This window comes from Hypanus sabinus, chromosome 14, assembly GCF_030144855.1.
Source record: "Hypanus sabinus isolate sHypSab1 chromosome 14, sHypSab1.hap1, whole genome shotgun sequence".
Classification (NCBI taxonomy): domain Eukaryota; kingdom Metazoa; phylum Chordata; class Chondrichthyes; order Myliobatiformes; family Dasyatidae; genus Hypanus; species Hypanus sabinus.
The window spans coordinates 42,496,969-42,516,478 of record NC_082719.1 but is presented as its reverse complement, the minus strand read 5'-3'; the positions used below and the strand labels follow the sequence as shown (position 1 = coordinate 42,516,478).

The following is a 19,510-nucleotide window of genomic DNA, read 5'->3' as shown; positions in this document are numbered from 1 at the left end:
TTGTTGAGTGGTGTTGCAGCAACAACCATCATCAATGTCAGTAAGATGAAAGAGCTGATTGTGGACTTCAGGAAGGGTAAGACAAAGGAAAATAAACCAGTCCTCATCAAGGGATCAGAAGTGGAGAGAGTGAGCAACTTGAAGCTTCTGGGTGTCAATATCTCTGAGGATCTAACCTGGTCCCAGCTATAAAGAAGGCAAGACAGTGGTTATGTTTCATTATGAGTTTGAAGAGATTTAATTTGTCACCTAAAACACTCAAAAACTTCTATAGATGTACCATGGAGAGCATTATGACAGGCTGCATCACTGTCTGGTATGGGGCCTACTGCACAGGACTTATAAAAGCTACAGGAAGTCATCTCCTCTTTGGGTACTAGCCTCCTTCAAGGAGAGGTACCTCATAAAGGCAGTGTCCATTATTAAGGATCCCCACCATCCAGGACACGCCCTTTTCTCATTGTTAGCACCAGGTAGGAGGTACAGAAGCCTGAAGGCACACACTCAGTGATTCAGAAACAGCTTCTTCCCCTCTGCCATCCGATTCCTAAATGGACATTGAGCAAATGAACACTAACTCATTTTTTTTAATATTATCCCTGTTTTGTAGTATTTTGAATCTAACTATTTAATATACATATATATACTTATTATAACTGAATAACTTACTTGTTTTTTCCTTTCCATATTACCATGTATTGCATTGCACTACCTCTGCTAAGTTACCAAATTCCACGGCACATGCCGGTAATAATACACCTGATTGTGTATTAAAATCACAAAGGCATAAAACTACATTGTTCAATTTTCCAACAGACATTAATCACAAAGGTAAATTTCAACTTTCTTCACTGAATAAGTTTAAAAGTTATTACTGCTGGTGTCAGAATGCAGTAATCCCTCAAGTGTAAATAACACATTAGAAAAATCATTCTCCTGCCAGGGCCGTGGCTGTGCTGATGGGCAGAAGAAGCAGAGAACAGCTTGGTGTCTAAACACCCTGAAGCTTGACTCTGATACTTGCGAAGGATAGGGGCATATGATGTCATAAAATAATCAATTAAATCATAACATTCACCAGTGCCAGCTTACCTGCTAACCTAACACTCAAGATGAATTTGCCTGTTGTTGACAAGACCAGCTCAGTCACCAATCAGAGCTGCCCTCCAAAGGTCAAATAGAAGTCTGGGAAATAATTATAAATGTGACATAATGGAAGAAGGCAGTGTTCTCCAGGAAGTGTGACTTTAATTTGTGGAGATGATCTCCTGCCATGTAAGGTGATACAATGTATAATCTTTCACCCAGCAGCAATCACAATCACTATGTTTATAAATAGAAAAGTTTCCACTCAAAAAGTTGTCAAGTTTTGTTGATAGCAGCTGATTGATATGGATCAAATGTGAGAACTGTGAACTTACATCCCATGGCCACTTTACTAGGTACACCTGTCCACCTGCTCATTAATGCAAATATCTAATCAGCCAATCCTGTGCAAGCAACACAATGCATAAAATCATGCAGACGTGGTTAAGAGCGGTTCAGACCTAAACCTCAGAATGGGGAAGAAATGGGATCTAAACAATTTTGACCATAGAATGATGTTGGTGCCAGATGGGGTGATATGAGTTTTTCAGAAACTACTGATCTCCTGAGATTTTTATGCACAGTAGTCTCTAGAGTTTGTAGAGAATGGTGCAAAAAAGTGAGCAGAAGTTCTGCAGGCAAAAGCTAATGAGAGAGGTCAGGGAGGAATGGCTATACTGGCTCAAGCTGACTGGAAGGCAACAATAACTCAAATAGTCATGCATTACAGCAGTGGTGGGCAGAAGAGCTTCTCTGAATGCACAACACGTTGAACCTTGAAGTGGATGAGCTTCAGCTGCAGGAGAACATGAACATACAGAAGCACGCTTAGTGGGCACTTCATAAGGTACTTCCTTTACCTACCAAGGCAGCCACTGAGTACATTTCAGCACAGCATTTTGGTAAATAAGGAAAAAGGTCTTTGAGATTTTACCTTAATGAGATTTTAGATGAGTCTTGAATAAGATCTCAATGAGATTTGAAATCCTCATATTTGAGACAAATTTTCATAGTCACCAAGCAGCAGAGATCCCTGTTCTACCAAAAGCTTCCAAGTCTTGGACTGCCTACAGTAGGCATCTCAAACACTGTAAAAATAGCACCAAAGCTTTCTCCACAAAATTTTCCAGGATAACAAGCCAAAGACATTGTTCTCTCTCCCAAGCCAACATCCCCTACACTGAGGTCCTTGTTAAATTAATTTGGCTTCGCCAGGACGGCATGATATTTGCATGCCTGGCACCAAACACTCTGTGTTGAGCTCTGAGAAGGAAGAAATTGCTAGGTGATACAGAAGAGATTATTCACAGATGCTTACAAAGCCCTCTTGAAAAATACAGCAATCTCACTGATTCTAGGGAATACTTGTTCTATGACTGCTTGAAGTAGAGGATGATGGTGAGAACCTCACATCCATGCAACAAGAACGTTCACTGTAAATGGTGAATAGAGAGCTCTGCTTCACTAACTACACAGATAGTGGAAACATCTTAGGGAATCAGGAGGTGAGTAATTGACTTGCCCTTCTAGCATAACATTGATGGAGTTATTGTGTTAAAGAGAGATACAGCATAGAAACAGGCTTCTTTGTCCAGCAGAACCACCTATTTGCATTAAACCTATATTGACCCCGTTTTTAATTTTTCTCGCATTCTGATCAACTGCCCCCTCCCCACCCCACAAATTCCATCACACATCCCTGCAGCAGGGACAAATTAAATAACCAAGCATTCTGGATATCTTTAGATTGTGGGTGGAAATTGAAACAGGTGGAGAAAACCAGGCAAAGAGAGAATGTGTAAACTCCACACAGATAATATCTGAGGTCAAGATTCAGCCCAAGTTACTGATGCTATGAGACATCATCTCTTCTAACTGCGTCATTGTCCACACCCGCAGAGAAGCCATTGGTCGAGTTGAATTTCTGGCTCATAGATATCCCAAGATTTTGATGCTAGTGGATTTGACTCTGTACTGGAGATCATGACTTTATGACATGTGAGGCATGAAGTTTAGTTATCAGTGCATTCCTGAAATTGGTGTATATAGTGAGGAACTACTTCTTTACCTGAGAGTTGGGAATAGAGAATTTGTGCCCAATCATGGGTAATCACTTTGACTTTATGATGCAGGGTAGATCACTCATAAAGTAGCCAGAATAGCTAATCCAAGGATACGGCTCGATGTACCTCTTGCAGTGATGATCTGGGATCATGGTGTACATCAACAATCTCAATCGTCCTTTCAAAGCTAAGTATAACTTAAACTAGAGCAAGGTTTTCCCCGTGATTTCCAGAGAGTTCAATTTCACTGGGCAATACCTTGTCCCGAGGTTAAGTCAATTATTTGGACCAAGTGTGCAATGAGTTTCTCTGGCAAAATGAACAGCAATAAGCAAATTGTTGCTGTGTGAATTCCTCTTGACAGTATCATTAAAAACACCTTTGCTTTCTTTACAGACCACTGGGAGTTGCCTGATGAAGTGGTAACTGTCTGTATTGAATAAATCTTGCTTAACATCAGCAGCAAATCTGTAGCAACTTTCCTCGTTGCTGGGCAGAGCCCAGTTTTGTTGTTAACCTGGAACAGCTTAGTTAGAGTTATGGAAAGTTCTGAAGCAAAAGACTTAAGCATAGTAACTAGATTATTAGTACAATTTATTGCTTATTTTTATACAGCATATTCAGCTGCTCCTTGATAGTACACCAGGTAAATCAAAAGAGCTGAACATTGACTTTTATGCTGATGGGGTCTTTGCAGGAAGAAAACGAATGGATCATTTCTTATGCCATTTATAGCTAAAGAGAGTTGCAAGTACATTGGTCTTGTCTTTTGCAGCATTTGCTGGCTCTATCATCACAGCAGACTAATACTCATGGCACACGCTCTTCCCATTGCTTAATTTCCACACCTTCCATAACTGAATGTGGCAGAGTTGATCTGATCTGCTTGTTTTGTTCTTCTGTTTTAAGCAAACCTGTCCATGGTTTGCTGTTCACTCCTTTGCAATTACGCTGCCCAATCTGCACCAGACTGTAATGCCATGTTTAGATGTGCCTGATGCTACTCCACTCACCACTCACCTGACCTAACTATACTGATTTAGCAACTGTAAAATTAGATCCCCAGTTTGAGTTGTTGAATCTGTTCTTAATCTACTCCATTTCAGCACCACAATAGTATTACTCCACGCCATGGACTGCATGGCTCCAATCTCCATGCTACTGGGCCATGCCAAGATCACACTACTGCTCCAGTTGCCACAATCCCAACACAACAAACAGATTTCCTAGAAAGAGACCCAAGTATGTTTTATCTTCAAATTTATTCTCGTTACATACTCCAAAGGCAAGTCGTCAAAACAATGACTATCTCATCCTCTTGCATGATGAGTCTATGTAATTTTGGCAACAAGTACTCAGAGGTTAGTAAAGGGAGTTTGCAGGGTTTCTGTAGCTGAGTCTGCACTTACCCTACTCGAGTTAGATTGTTGTTTTTTTTCCTCAGACAAATTTTCTTAGCAGTTTTGACAAAACTAAATAGTCATTTGAAGGCAGACCAAGGGTAAACCATATTATTTCTGGAGCCTCACACAGGTCGTACGGGGTAAAAGCTACTTATTTCATAACTGAACAAGCTGATTTCTTTTTCAACTTAATGGGAAAATAACGTTAACAGCTTAAACACTGCCAATAGCCCTCATTTCAGCTTTGCTGCTCACAGAAAACCCATGATTAACACTACTGACGATGCTGTTTCCGTTAAGCGAAACTTAGGACAAGTTTTCTTTTAAAGAAGAAGAGTTAAGGCTTAAAAAGTGAAACTAGTTGATGCTGAATGTCTTACCTTCGGGATTGCAGCTGATGAAGACCTTGATGCTCCTGCTGCCCGGGAGATGCTGAGGGAGAGCGGTCACGGCTCCAGCCAGTGCCGCCCTGCGGAGCGCCGAGTCCCGGGGAGAGGGCAGCCTGGAGCCCGGTACCGACCACATCAGCATGTTGGCTGGAATAATAAAGAAAAGGGGGCAAGCGTGCTCAATGCTAAATAAGGTTTTTGTGGTGGACGGATGCAGAGAGTGAAGGAACGGCAGCAGCGAGACGCTCGCCGAGAGCGGTGGCAGCAGGCGATTAAAAACGGGACAAGAAGCGGCCACCAGACGCCATCCGAGAGGGGCAGGAGCTTCGCCAGCCGAGTCACAACAGGTCAGTGAGACTAGCTCCCAGCCTCACATCACCCCGACTGCAAAAGCAATAAATGGCAATAATAATAGCAACAAAGATAAAAACAGTGGGCGCCCGATTCGGAGCAAATGTCTGAGGCTCAAAATATTTCAAATCAAATCATTTTGGCTCAATCACCATAAAAATTATCTTGTCCTTAGAAATAACTTAGTTTATTTTAGAGTACTTCTTTGAGGGAGAGAAAGTGAGTGAAAGTCGATGGAGGCGTGAGCTGGGATTGGGTCAGCTCATGGTTGCTGAGTGGATCTGCCCGCTAACTTGTGGGCGAGGGGAGTGGAAGCGTCCCTGGACTAAGCGCCGGCAGAGGGACGGCTCTTCATCTCCGCTGAATGGCGGAGGAGAGGGCTCGGGGGTGTGGTGGATTTCTAGAACAGGCTTTCCCTTCAGGCTGTCATTGCAGCCGAGCCCGTCTCCCTACTTAAGATCAGAGGTAGGTGAGCTCCTCCTCGACGGGGCGGGGAAAAGTGGGGTGGAGAGGGCTGTGAAGGTTGGTGGTGCAGGCAGCGCTTCCGATTCCCCTTCCCCTCACTCAGCGAGGACGGGGTCCAGAGCCCCTGATCGATCGCTGCTCAGCCTTTTCCCGGTCTCCGCGGTCACTGTTTCTTTTACTGGAAGATTAAGCTGAGAGAGTGATTTCCGGAGTCGGGATAGTTCCGGAGCGCTGCCCTCTCGATCACTGACTACCTCGTTGGGTGGCCGTGGGGATGGGGATGGGGGGCGATAGTGGAAGCTTGTGATCGAGGTCCCTTTGTCACGGCAGCTGAGAGCGCTGGCGACGGCGCTGTCTCCTGAAGTAACCGCCGGACGCACGGATGCGTGACCACCAGGTCACCTGGACTGCCCGCCAGAGAGCAGTTTAATCTCCAGATGTGACTGAGCTGAGCTGAACCGTGAAGCTCTCGGAGTGAGTAGACGCTGCTTCTCAGAGCAGACTGAACTCTGACGGAGCAGCGGCGCGGTATAAATGCGATGGGTTACAGCAGAGCCACATGTGGATCCGCCACATCCTGACCAACCGCAGTGACATCCAGGTCTCTGAAGTAGTTTCATCGGCGGCTCGCGTTCCAGTGAAGTTTAATTTTTAATAGATGCAATCGATACGTGAACCGTAGGACACGATTGCACCTTTGAATTAAATGTCACGGGATAAAAATGAATAAGTGCCCCAACATCTGTCAATGTTCCACAGTGAAGCAAATATTAAACCGGTCAATAGAGGGAAGCAATATTTCACAAACACTGGACAAAAGGTAATAGATTTAAAATCCAAAGGGAAGGGAACATTTACTGTAACTGCTTATCCAGGGTTAGAACTTTCGATCTGGATATACAATAAAATCCGAGGAATACTGAAGGGCTAATTTATTGACACTTTCCTACGTTCGTATATGTAGGCAGAACATTGACCGCTGAACCCACATCTTTGGACTTTGGTTCTCCAGTTTGCCACTAAATTCGAGGAAAAAGAAAGAAAATTTGTTTCTACCTACAGGCATGTTCAATTAGCATCCAACACAGGCATGAGTCGGCATAATTCTGCCAAAAAGATGCACGTATCCCACTCCATTTCTCCCTTTTGGTCGGAACGCTTGTAGTTTAAGACGGGTTTTGCAAGCAGCATGCACGGAATCCGCGAAGGTTTCTGCAGCAGAATCGTGGAGTAGACTTGAACTGGGCTGTCCTGGGCCATTCATTTCTCTGACAAATAATTGTTATTTCTGAATTACAGTATTATTAAAACAGCATTTAGGAATTCTTTTATCGTTTGTATGAATTGGAATCAATCTGTTAATTTGTTCTTCATTGACAATGATTGGGAGATGACATTGAGGAAAATAATTACCCAATCATAAATTAGTACAAACGAAATACATTAGAAAAGCTTATATTGGAGATAATTTTGTGTATTGATTTGTCATCATAGATTACTTTAAGGTCATCATCACTAAAACGTTCCACTCTTACCGGCGTACACCGCCCTTAAGTGTTTTAACCCACCTGTCCGCCCTATTGCAGCCACCATCAAATCTGTTAAATGCAACGGTTTATCACTCTCTTCCTACGCCTCTGCACCTGGCAGTGTATTTTCTTTCGTAATTCCTTGTGATACTCACACTCACTGAGTTATCATTTCCTCTTTTCTATTTTAAACGCGTGGCCACGACGTTTTATCGAGATTTCTCTGTAGTATGGACTAAGTTAACATAAAAAGGTGCTTTAGAGGGTTTTGAAATGTTTTCAGCATATTCCACATTGCTCATACCAAAATGCCGGGAGCAGCTGACGAGGCACTGAGAGATCTCAGATTTCCTTTTGAATTGATCATCACCGTTTAAAACGCGAGCCCGCTGTTTGCCGAATGTAGCTTGACGCCTTGTTAGTTGGGATTTGAACTCATTACACTATGCTAATCCAGGCAGTGTGTGCAAATCCTGAGTAAGAACCCACCTTGAGAATACTTTACCTAATGTTAAGTAGCCCACCTATTTACATGTACGTATGTCACAATTTGGGAATAGCATGAAAAAACTTCATAATCCCCGTGGAATTATAGGCCACTGTAAATTTTTACTAAGGAAAGCTGTAAAGAAAATACATTGTTCTAAGTTGGATAAACAATGAAAAAAAAATCATATTTTGACTATTAATAAACCAGATAAATAATTTCAACAGTATTACATCACTGCTTGATGCTATCCATAAAAGTCGTGGTCATAATTTTTCCAGTGATTTATGAAGTATCTTCCCCAAGTCCCACAGCAAATGAGTGCCATTTCATTACTCACACTGATCCTTATGTGATGGACCTGTAGTCCCTCCTTGTTACAAATGGATAAGGTTCTTGAAAAGGAGAAAATCTACAGATGATGGAAATCCAAGTGACAGGTGTAAAATGCTGGAGGAACTTAGCAGGCCAGGTAGCATCTATGGTAAAGAGTAAACAATTGACATTTTAGGCCCAGACCCTTCATCAGGACTCTGAAGTCCATACTTAATATTTTTTTTTGCTTGTTGCACAGCTGAGTTTGTTAGTCATCTAAAGGGCTTTGTGTTAGTTTTTCTTGCAGGTGAAGTACATTTGGTTAAACAAATCTTTCTGATTAAAGGCCATCCTTCTGAAATGTTAACTCTATTTGTCTTCCAGTAGATCTTACCTGCTTGCTGATTATCTCCAGCATTTCCCGCCTCGTTTCTATTTTACAGCATCCACAGCATTTAGCTTTTATTTGAGATCTTACTACTTTTGGGTAAAGTCCTGGGAGCAAGTGTAGTGATGGCTGTCTAGAACTGTTGAGCCTCTGTGGAAACAAAAACAGATATGGGAGTTGATTCTTTAGGACGCAATTGTGGATTTGGTCAATATTGGTAATTTATCCATGTAGGTATAAACGTGTCAATTGCTTCTTGCTTATAATTCATTCGGTCAACCAAAGCCATAATGGTCAAGGTGATAAATTAAACTTATTTTTGTGTCAATGTATCCTAAGTTTTGCAAATTAAATGAACTGGAAACCCATGACCCTGTTTTCTTGGTGGTCAATATGGAGAATCTTTTAAGGGTCATAAATTTCAATGAGCTCATAATCACTGAATTCATGAATTTCAGTTCTCCCAGAGCAGCATTCATGCTTGGTAAAATTATTTCCCAAGTCTCTGGAGCTAACGTGCACGCACACACACACACACACACACACACACACACACACATTTAGATAAATACTCAGTAGTGACTTTATTAGGTACTCCTGTACACCAACTCATTAATGCAAATTCCTAATCAGCTAATCATGTGGCAGCAAGTCAATGCATAAATGTATGCAGCGTGGTCAAGAAATTCAGTTGGTTTTCAGACCAAGTAGCAGAATGGGGAAAAAATGCAATCTAAGTGACATTGACTTTGATTTGGTTAGTCCTGACGAAGGGTCTCGGCCCGAAACGTCGACAGCCCTTCTCCCTATAGATGCTGCCTGGCCTGCTGCGTTCCACCAGCATTTTGTGTGTGTTGTTGTTTGAATTTCCAGCATCTGCAGATTTCCTCGTGTTTGACTTTGCTTGTTGGTGCCAGACAGGATGGTTTGAATATCTCAGAAAATGCTGATCTCCTGAGACTTTCATGCACAACAGTCTCTAGAGTTCACAGGGAGTGGTGCAAAAAGCAAAGAAAAAACATCCTGTGAGTAGCAGATCTATAGGTGAAAATGCCTTGTTAATGAGAGAGGTCAGAGGAGAATGGCCAGGGTGGTTCAAGATGACAGGAAGGCGACAGGAACTCAAATATCCACACATGTTGAATCTTGACGTGGATGGGCAACAGCAGCAGGAAACCACAAACACACATTCAATGGCCACTTTAGAAGGTACTTAATGAAGTGGCCACTGAGTGTAACTTGCAAAACTTAATTTGGATATTTGTTTGATGCTACTGGAAAAACAACAATGAAAATTGTATGTTTATTATAAATACACACAAATGACTTGAATCCTCCATTATGTGATAGCCTCTTCATTCTCTGTCAGTATCCGATTCATATTAATAATATCCTAGTGAAGCTCATTGAGCTATTTTTGCTGTGATAAAAAATTCATGCAATCTATGTTGTTGTTTTATAATCAAGCAAAAAGTTCCAGCCCCATCTCCGCATAACTTTCTCCATATCCGTGATCACAGAAAATCAACAGTTTGCTGTAAATTTAGGCCCTTATTATGCACAGAATAAATAAAAGGAATGCCTTACTGTTGTAATTTTTAAAGTGCAGTTCACCAGAATGTGTATGAAGAGTTCCACTATCCTGCCGTTATTAGTATGTGCACATATCACATACAATTGAACCATCAGCTGCAAATATTTGTAATATTTTAACTCAGGTTGAATTGCACAGGAACTGGTTCCAAATCAACAAAACAAATAAAGGAATATAATTGACAATATTAGGGTGTTGAAGCTAAAGGACCAACAAAATTCCACTTCTAGCTAAAGTGATGTAAAGGCACAAGCACCAGCTTTTAAATGGCACAATTTATCTTGTTGCACTTAAAAAACACAATTGCACTTAGAATTGTTTTCCCAGTACACATGAAAATTAATTTTACATTATATAAAGATCCCATATGACAAAATATAGAGGAATTGTCACCCAGTTCAAAAAATGCAATACCAAATCAATTTCACAATTTACAACTACATTTGAAGTTTAATCATTACTGTTATAAAGGAAAAACGGCAGCAAATTCATACACAAGTGTCCGGCAAATAGGAATGTTGAAATAGTGATTTGATTGAGAAATAAATTCCCCAATCTTGTTTAAAATAGCCCCATATAATCTTTTTGCTGAGAGCAGATGAAGCCCCAGTTTAATATTTCATTAGACAAATTACATTATTGATGATGCAGAAGCCCTTCATCTGGGCATTGCTTAGTTATGTCCCTAATTGTTTAAGGCAGTGATTTATGACCTCTGTATCTTCAACTCATGGGAAATCCACAAAGTATTGGAAAATTGTACCCGCTCATTAATGCAAATATCTACTCAGCCAATCACATGGCAGTGACTCAATGTATAAATGCATGCAGATATGGTCAAGAGGTTCAGTTGTTGTTCAGATTAAACATTAGAATGGGGAAGACATATGCTCTATGTGACTTTGACCATGGAATGACTGTTGGTGCCAGACGGGGAGGTTTGAATATTTGAGAGACTGCTGTTATCCTGAGATTTTCATGCACAACAGCCTCTAGAGTTTACAGAGAATGGTGTGAAAAACAAAAACAAAAAAAATCCAATCAGCAGCAGTTCTGGGGTGAAAATGCCTTTTAATGAGAGGGGTCAGAGGAGAATGGCTATACTGGGTCAAGCTGACAGGAAGGCAACAGTAACTTAAATAACAATGTGATACAACTGGTGCACTGAACAGCATCTCTGAATGCACAACACGTCGAATCTTAGTGGATGGGCTACAGCAGCAGAAGATCACGAACATACACTTTATTAGGTACAGGAAATACATAATAAATTGGCCAATAAGTGCAAATTCAGTTTTATTGTCAATAATTGATCACAGAGATGAGGATGTCCAATTACTATTTACATTCAGTATGTTACTGGATCACAATTTTGAACAATTGTCACTTGATCTGGTAGGACTCCTGGATGATATGTCCCTCCATTTTGAATTTGCATATGCACAATGATATCCACTACAAGAGGAAATATATCATGATTCATATGAATATAAATTGAAACTTGATTGAGACATTCTGTGTTCCAGTAACTCCCGTGGTCTGGCATGTTTTGAATCTGCAGTGCAGATATATACTAATTAACTAATTCTTACTAATGTTCTAAAATTAACTGAGTTTTGTACTAACTTACAGCTATTTAACCTGTCACTGTGATCTCAGCCGGCAGCATTTCTGACACAGAAAAACATTGGCTTATGGACCATTCTCAGAACCTTTATGTGACTCGAGTTGTCTATCATTAAAAAAAGAATGGTTCTGCTCAGAGGAAGCTGATCAAGGGCAATTGATTCTCCATTATCTGGCAGCAGTCACGCCCCAACGATGCCAGAGTAGAGTTTACAAGTGTTTTTCATCCATTTCTGAGATCCACAGATTTGTGAAGATATGAAGGCATAAGCAGAGATTTACTAGAATGATTCCAGAGTGATGGGACTTCAGTTATAACAGAAGATATAAAGCTGGTTAAAATCATGAAGGATCTAAGCAGAGTAGGTGCAGTGAAATCCTTTTGCGTTTCAATATAGCCAGGAACCAGGAGATGCAGAATGAAGATGACTGGCAGGAATAAAATGCAACAAAGTGAAAAAGAAAAACTTTTTATTGCTCTACTGAGCTCAAACAAAACAGACAAGTGAAACAAAGAGCAGGTAAAATGTCCAACTGCAGGAGATGTGGCAAGACTCTATTTCGTGTCAAAGAAATGTCCAGCAAAATAAGTGAAATGTCACCAATGCAATAGAGTTGGCCATTTTCAAAACCCGTGTCACTCAAAAGCAGTGTCCGGAGATCAAGGAAGACCATGATTCAGATGAAGAGAGAGAGATTTCCTTGGGGCTCTAGATCCAAATATACAAGACTGGTGTACTATGGTTCAGTTGCAAAATGAAGTAGTGACGATCAAAATGGATACTGAAGCATTCCCGAATAGTTGTTCACAAAACTGTCGAAGAAAGCAGGCATTATGCTAAACCCAACAAAGAATGTGCTCATGGGGCCAAGAAAACATTTCACAAACTGAGACTGTTCTTAAAAAGTGGAAATGGGGGAAAAAAGGAAAGCAGAGAGAGAGAGAGAGAGAGAGAGAGAGAGAGTTAAAAACAAAGAGAAAGACAGTTATAATTTGACAAATCTTTTTTATGTTTATGTAAGAAGCACAAGTTACATGTTATGGGTAAAATGAAGTGAACTGAATCACTCAATTTCAGTGACCATAATTTCAATGCCGTCCTAAGGACACAAAGTATCTACCTGTACCTATTTTTTCATTTTTTTCAAGAAGGGGGGAAGTGGTAGTTAGTAGTGTTATTCCTATGCCATTCTGTTGATCACTCACACATGGTCGTTCACATACTGTACAAGCAGGGTTGTCAATGAAGTTCAGTTGAGTATCTTGCATGCTGGCGTCCCGGTGTGCTCTGCACTATCCCTCAATAATGAACGCATCACTTAAATTTGGAATGTTGTGCAGGGAATGGATGAAGGTATATGGAGAGATGAATGGTGGGGCAGATTCAATCATCTTGTTCAAGAAAAACCAGATAAATGCTTAAAAGAAGAAAATAATTACAAGCCTATGAGAGAGAGCAGGACAGCAGGAATTAACTGGACTGAATTGGCATAGACTTAATCGACAGAATGACTTACTTCTCAAATTGCTAATTCTGCTGTCAATCATGGACATAGAAACATTTATCATGCTTATACAACTATTTATTCAAAAATAATTAAGGAAATATATAATCAGGACTCTGAATTATGTTTAAAGAATAAAGAATATTTTCGGTGAGGTAGTTGCATGAGGAGTTCCTGGTGATGGAATACCTGAAAAGAAATTAAAAGAAATGATTGCCGATCAACTCATTCTCCCAAATTAACTCCAGCTCATTTATTTTGAACCCAGAATAAATAATGCATAAATCAGTAAATAAATTAGAATCATATCATTTTCTTGTGATATTATAAATTCTTGGGTTAATTGCACGATTTTATTTGGACTATAGATCTGTCATGTTTACAAAAATATGTTTCATAATCAAGGTATATCTATAAAATTTTGTAGTACCATTAATGAGTTTATAAACAGAAATAATGTCTAAGGTGGATAGGTTAGAAAGCATCCAAAATATGTTCAGGGATTGTGATGCCAGATTTAACCACTTTTGTTGCTTCTGATACAAGCAAAATGCTGATTGCTAATTTGCAAGATTGCAGGGTGCAGTCAGCATCATCTGGACTGTTGAGTAGATGCTTGCCTAACAAAGAGTGAATATAGCAAATGGCACTACTTAATCCTCAACTGTGTGCAGAATTTACAGGCAATCACAATTTAAAGCTGATTTGTATTGTGCCTGCAGAAGGTGTTCAAGAGCTCATTCTGATTCAGGAGATTTTGAAGAATACCTCAGCATGGGAGAGTGCTGGATCCAAGATATTCCAAATAGCACTGGAATATTATGCGGGATTGGGGGTGAAGAGAAGTGAGATGTTTGATCCAAAAGATTTAGAGAACCCCCTGAAAAGCTCTTTGCAGATATTCAGGGTAGATAGTGATTGTAGTCAATGGGAATATCAGGCCAATAGACAATAGGTGCAGGAGTAAGCCATTTGGCCCTTCAAGCCAGCACTGCCATTCAATGTGATCATGGCTGATCATCCACAACCAGTTCCCCGTTCCTGCCTTCTCCCCATATCCCTTGACTCTGCTATCTTTAAGAGCTCTATCTAACTCTTTCTTGCAAGCATCCAGATAATTGGCCACCGCTGCCTTCTGAGGCAGAGCATTCCATAGATCCACAACTCTCTGGGTGAAAAAGTTTTTCCTGAACTCTGTTCTAAATGGCCTACCCGTTATTCTTAAACTGTGGCTTCTGGTTCTGGACTCCCCCAACATCGGGAACATATTTTCTGCCTCTAGCGTGTCCAATCCCTTAATAATCTTATATGTTTCAATCAGATCCCCTCTCATCCTTCTAAATTCCAGTGTATACAAGACCAGTCGCTCCAATCTTTCAACATATGACAGTCCCACCATCTCGTGAACCTACGCTGCACTCCCTTAATAGCAAGAATGTCCTTCCTCAAATTTGGAGACCAAAACTGAACACAATACTCCAGGTGTGGTCTCACCAGGGCCTTGTACAACTGCAGAAGGACCTATTTGCTCCTATACTCAACTCCCCTTGTTATGAAGGCCAACATACCATTAGCTTTCTTCACTGCCTGCTGACATGCTTACTTTCAGTGACTGATGTACAAGAATATCTAGATCTTGTTGTACTTCCCCTTTTCCTAACTTGACACCATTCCGGTTCTTGCCACCAAAGTGGATAACTTCACATTTATCCATATTAAACTGCATCTGCCATGCATCTGCCCACTCACCCAACCTGTCCAAGTCACCCTGCATTCTCCTAACATCCTCCTCATATTTCACACTGCCACCCAGCTTTGTGTCATCTGCAAATTTGCTAATGTTACTTTTAATCCCTTCATCTAAATCATTAATGTATATTGTAAATAGCTGTGGTCCCAGCACTGAGCCTTGCGGTACCCCACTAGTCGCTGCCTGCTGTTCTGAAAAAGACCCGTTAATCCCTACTCTTTGTTTCCTGTCTGCCAACCAATTTTCTATCCATGTTAGTACCCTACCTCCAATAACATGTGCTCTAATTTTGCCCACTAATCTCCTATGTGGGACTTTATCAAAGGCTTTCTGAAAGTCCAGGTACACTACATCCACTGGCTCTCCCTTGTCCATTTTCATAGCTACATCCTCAAAAAATTCCAGAAGATTAGTCAAACGTGATTTCCCTTTCGTAAATCCATGCTGACTTGGAATAATCCTGTTACTGCTATCCAAATGTGCCGCTATTTCATCTTTTTATAATTGAATCCAGCATCTTCCCCACCACTGATGTCAGGCTAACTGGTCTATAATTCCCTGTTTTCTCTCTCCCTCCTTTCTTAAAAAGTGGGATAACATTAGCTACCCTCCAATCAGCAGGAACTGTTCCTGAATCTATAGAACATTGGAAAATGATTACCAATGCATCCACGATTTCTAGAGCCACCTCCTTAAGTACCCTGGGATGCAGACCATCAGGCCCTGGGGACCATCAGTCTACCCAACACCATTTTCTGTCTGGGTCCTGAGAACCATTGTAGAACAAATGGTGACAATTACTGTCACAAGTGCACACTTCCCTGAAATTGGTGACACAGGTAGGTAGGGTGGTGAAGAAGGCCTTTTGGCACATTTCTCTTCATTGGTCATGCCAATGATTACAGGATTTGGGACATTTTATTGCAACTGTAAAAGATATTAATGAGACAATGCTTGTGTGCTGGTTGCCTAACTATAGGACTGATGTTATTAAGCTGGAAAGAATGCAGAAATGATTCATGAGGACATTACCAGGACTAGATGGCCTGGAGAGTCCGGATAGGCTGTAAACTTTTTCTCTGCAGAGTAAGAAGATTAGAGGTACTGTAACTCTATACTGGTATATAAAAACATGAAGGACATAGATAAGGTGTATGGTCACACACAAAATGTGCTGGAGGAACTCAGCAGGTCAGGCAGTAGCTATGGAAGGGAGAAAACAGTCAATATTTCCATAGATGCTGTCTGACCCACTGAGTTCCTCCGGCACTTTGTGTGTATTGCTCTGGAATTCTAGCATCTGCAGAATGTCTTGTGTGCAGGTGAATGGACAGAGTATTTTTTTTCTGGGGTAGGGGTATCTCTCACTAAAGGGTTTAAGGTTGTGAGAGGGAAAAGATTTAAAGGGAACCTAATAGGCAATTATTTTCCACAAATTGGATGGTGGGGATATGAAATGAGCTGCCAAGGAAAGTGGTATAGGCCAAATTACACCATTTAAAAAATATTTGGACATGTGTATGGATAAGAAAGGTTTAGAGTCATATGGGGCAAATGCAGACAAAGAGGAATAGCTCAGAAGGCACATTGGTTGGCATGGACAGATTAAGCTCACGGCCTGTTTCTTGCTTTCTCACCTAAGATTTGAACACATTTAATAATCTCATCGTCAGGATCAGTAAATGTATCTTTAAACGCCACTCCTCACTTCCTATTTAATTAGCTCCAGTCATTTCCAGCTCAGGATCTAACATTTAGATTTACTTCATACCCTTAACCATACCAGTCCTGAAAACTTTGCACATTACCCAAGCTTTGCCTTTACATTCACTAACACTCTTCATGACTTTTTTTTTGCACAATAAGATGACATAACCAAACATCACGGCAAAAATTAGGGGAGAGTTGTGAGTTCATCATGTTACCCTCAGTGGAGATAATATAGCAGCATCAGAAACTGCAGGTCTTTTCAAGTTCTGCTATAGTGGGCACAGGTACTGTACAATTAAAGCATAAAAATGTGTAATATGCAGGCAATTTCCATAGCAACACAATGCACTTTGCAGAGCTTTTGGAGGGATTTTGTCTCAAGAATGAGTAAAGTAAGGCTATAGGACTTTCTGATGATATATTTACCCATGGAAGAACTGGTCATTGGCATTGGACATCAACATGGCATTGGCATATTTAAGGGTATGAGGTAAATTTAAATGTTAGAATCCCAGCTTGAAGTGATTGTCGACAGGTGAACACAATGAATACAATGAGTACATGCAAGCTTTTGCCAAGAACTTGGACACTATAAATGGCACTTCAAAGAGGATTAGATAGCCTGCTTTCAGCAACCTCCAGCAAAGTGTACACCTACTTCTTGTTGGCAAGAAGGATGGTTGCTTTGAGGAGGATGATGGTGAAAGAAGGGCATTGCAATGGACCCGTGGCACTCCCTATGCCATTTCCATTTCTCACCTTCTGCAGCCAGCCTCATCCAGTGCTCCAATACACTACCTGATGTTTTCTCTTCCTCTTTTTATCACTACTTATTTAATTTAATTTCTTTTTTATATACTTAATATAATGTGTAGCTTTTATTACAGTGTGTGGCAATGGAGTGCTGCCACAAAATGACAAACTTCATGACATATGCCAGCGATATTGATCCTGACTCGGACCAGTCCTGAGAAGTTGCTCACGAGCTTGAAATAAATACAGAACTCAAAGCCTTCTGACGCTCTGCCATCTTCAGGACATTTACCTGTTCTGGTTCACTGGGGCCCTTCTCAACCAGTGAAAATCTGGCACCCTAACCAGCTCAAGGCAGGAGGTGGAAGAATTTCTGTGGAAATCACACAGGGATCCCCATAGGCATCAGGGACTAGAATTCAACCTAAAGGTTTCCCTACCAGGAATCACTGCAATGAACTGAACTTGGTAGGAGGTCCAGGATACTATCAAGAAAGCAAAGTCATCTGCCACCCCAATACCAAGTAGTATACACTACAGGGTAGATAAGAAATACCCAAAACTCCTCCAGAGATTGTGGAAGATAATGAGGAAGATTTGGACCAAAGGTCCTATCCCACCAAGCTGGAAAATGGCTGAAGGATGCTTTGTTTCCAAGGAAGAAGATCCCTCTACGATCACCCGGTACAGGACAATCTCCCTCCTAAGCATGGAGTGCAAGATATTCAGAAAGGTGGCATCCTGGGTTTTTCTGGATGCCCTGAACACACGTCAATAATCAGTCGATTGATCCGCGAGGCCAGGCAGAAGAAAGTCATCAGAATGGTCATCTGGTTAGACTTAGCCAATGCCTATGGATCAGTTCCACATGTCTTCACCCAGGTTGGCCTGGACTGCTACCATATCCTGCCAGTATCACGAGTCACGATCACTAGTTACCCAGGAGGGTTCAAGCTATGCTTCACTTCGGCCCACTTTACAGCTAGGTACAAGACTGCCAAAAAGGGGTTCAAATTAGTTGTACCATCTCCCCCCATCTTGTTTGTCATGGGTATGAAGTTCCTCATATCAGCTGCAGCAAACATAACCTGAGGACAAGTGTTGGAGCTCAGAATCTGACAACTTGCAATACAGGGGTTCATGGATGAGTAACCACCGTAACCTATGTCCAAGCAAGATAGATATTGGAAACCCTGGACAATGTAGCCGCCTGGGCTAGGATGACCTTCAACGTCAGGAAGTCCAGATGCATGGTGATCAAAAAGAGCAAGGTTACCATCAAGTTCTGCCTTCAAATATAGGGAAAATGTCATTTCATCCCAGTAAAGAGGAGAGTGGTTTAATGTAGCAATGGCAGACAGCGCCAACATCACTGTAAAGCAGACTGAAGAGTGGCCGGAGAAGATCGACAGAACCGGACTCCATGGTAAACTTAAGACATGACTATACCAACATGGTCTTCTACCATGACTGCTCTGGCTTTTCACGGTGTAGGAGTTCCCCAGGACCACTGCAGAAGGCATTGAGAGGGAAGTCAACAAGCACCTGCTCAGGTGATTGGGAATCCCCCCAAGTTTTTCTTCAGTGGGGCTTTACATAAGATCAGGCTAGCTACTGTTCCCGTTGTCATCGGTAGTGGAGGAGTTCAAGGTGCAAAGTGTAGAGTTATGTTAACAATGAAGGGCCCCAATGACAAGCTAATAAACCAAATAGGAATCACAACGAAATCGGGCTGAAAGTGGGCCGCCAACTCATCCCTAGACCAGACAATGAGCTCCCTGTAATTGAGAGATATCATCGGCAACCCATGCCTGGGACAGCAAGGCCTTGGCTCAGTACACTTCCAATGATGGGGGAGTGCAAATGCAAGGGATAGTTATGACATGGTTCAGGCAGAGGTACGGATCTGTGAGGATGAAAGGCAGGTATTGAAGGCTGTGGACTTGTGGTCCCAGGGCACCTGGACAAAATGGGAACTTCCAAGTGCAGGATCACTCAGGAAGAGCTTTGGAGACTGGAGCCCTTCCACATTTCTTTCCTCCTGTGGTCCGCATATGACACTCTCTCTACGCCATCACAGCTGCACACATGGTGT

At 41.4% G+C, this 19,510-nt stretch overlaps 1 protein-coding gene across 6 annotated transcripts in view; it reads right to left on the bottom strand.

The window, feature by feature from the left end:
• LOC132404679 (NACHT and WD repeat domain-containing protein 2) overlaps window positions 1-8,798 on the bottom strand; it is a 148,663-nt gene extending 139,865 nt beyond the window's left edge. For 2 of the 6 annotated variants that reach the window (XM_059989016.1, XM_059989021.1), the window contains exons 1-2: window positions 7,326-8,798; window positions 4,933-5,088 (exon numbers count right to left, since the gene is read on the bottom strand). In XM_059989016.1, coding sequence (XP_059844999.1) covers window positions 4,933-5,088; window positions 7,326-7,350 — 181 coding nt within the window. In that variant the 5' untranslated portion in view covers window positions 7,351-8,798. Of the gene's footprint in view, window positions 1-4,932; window positions 5,326-6,011; window positions 6,505-6,813; window positions 7,300-7,325 lie in introns of those variants that run through there. The other 4 variants (XM_059989018.1, XM_059989019.1, XM_059989017.1 and 1 more) reach the window with 4 other exon arrangements.
• Between the last annotated feature and the right edge of the window lie 10,712 nt (window positions 8,799-19,510).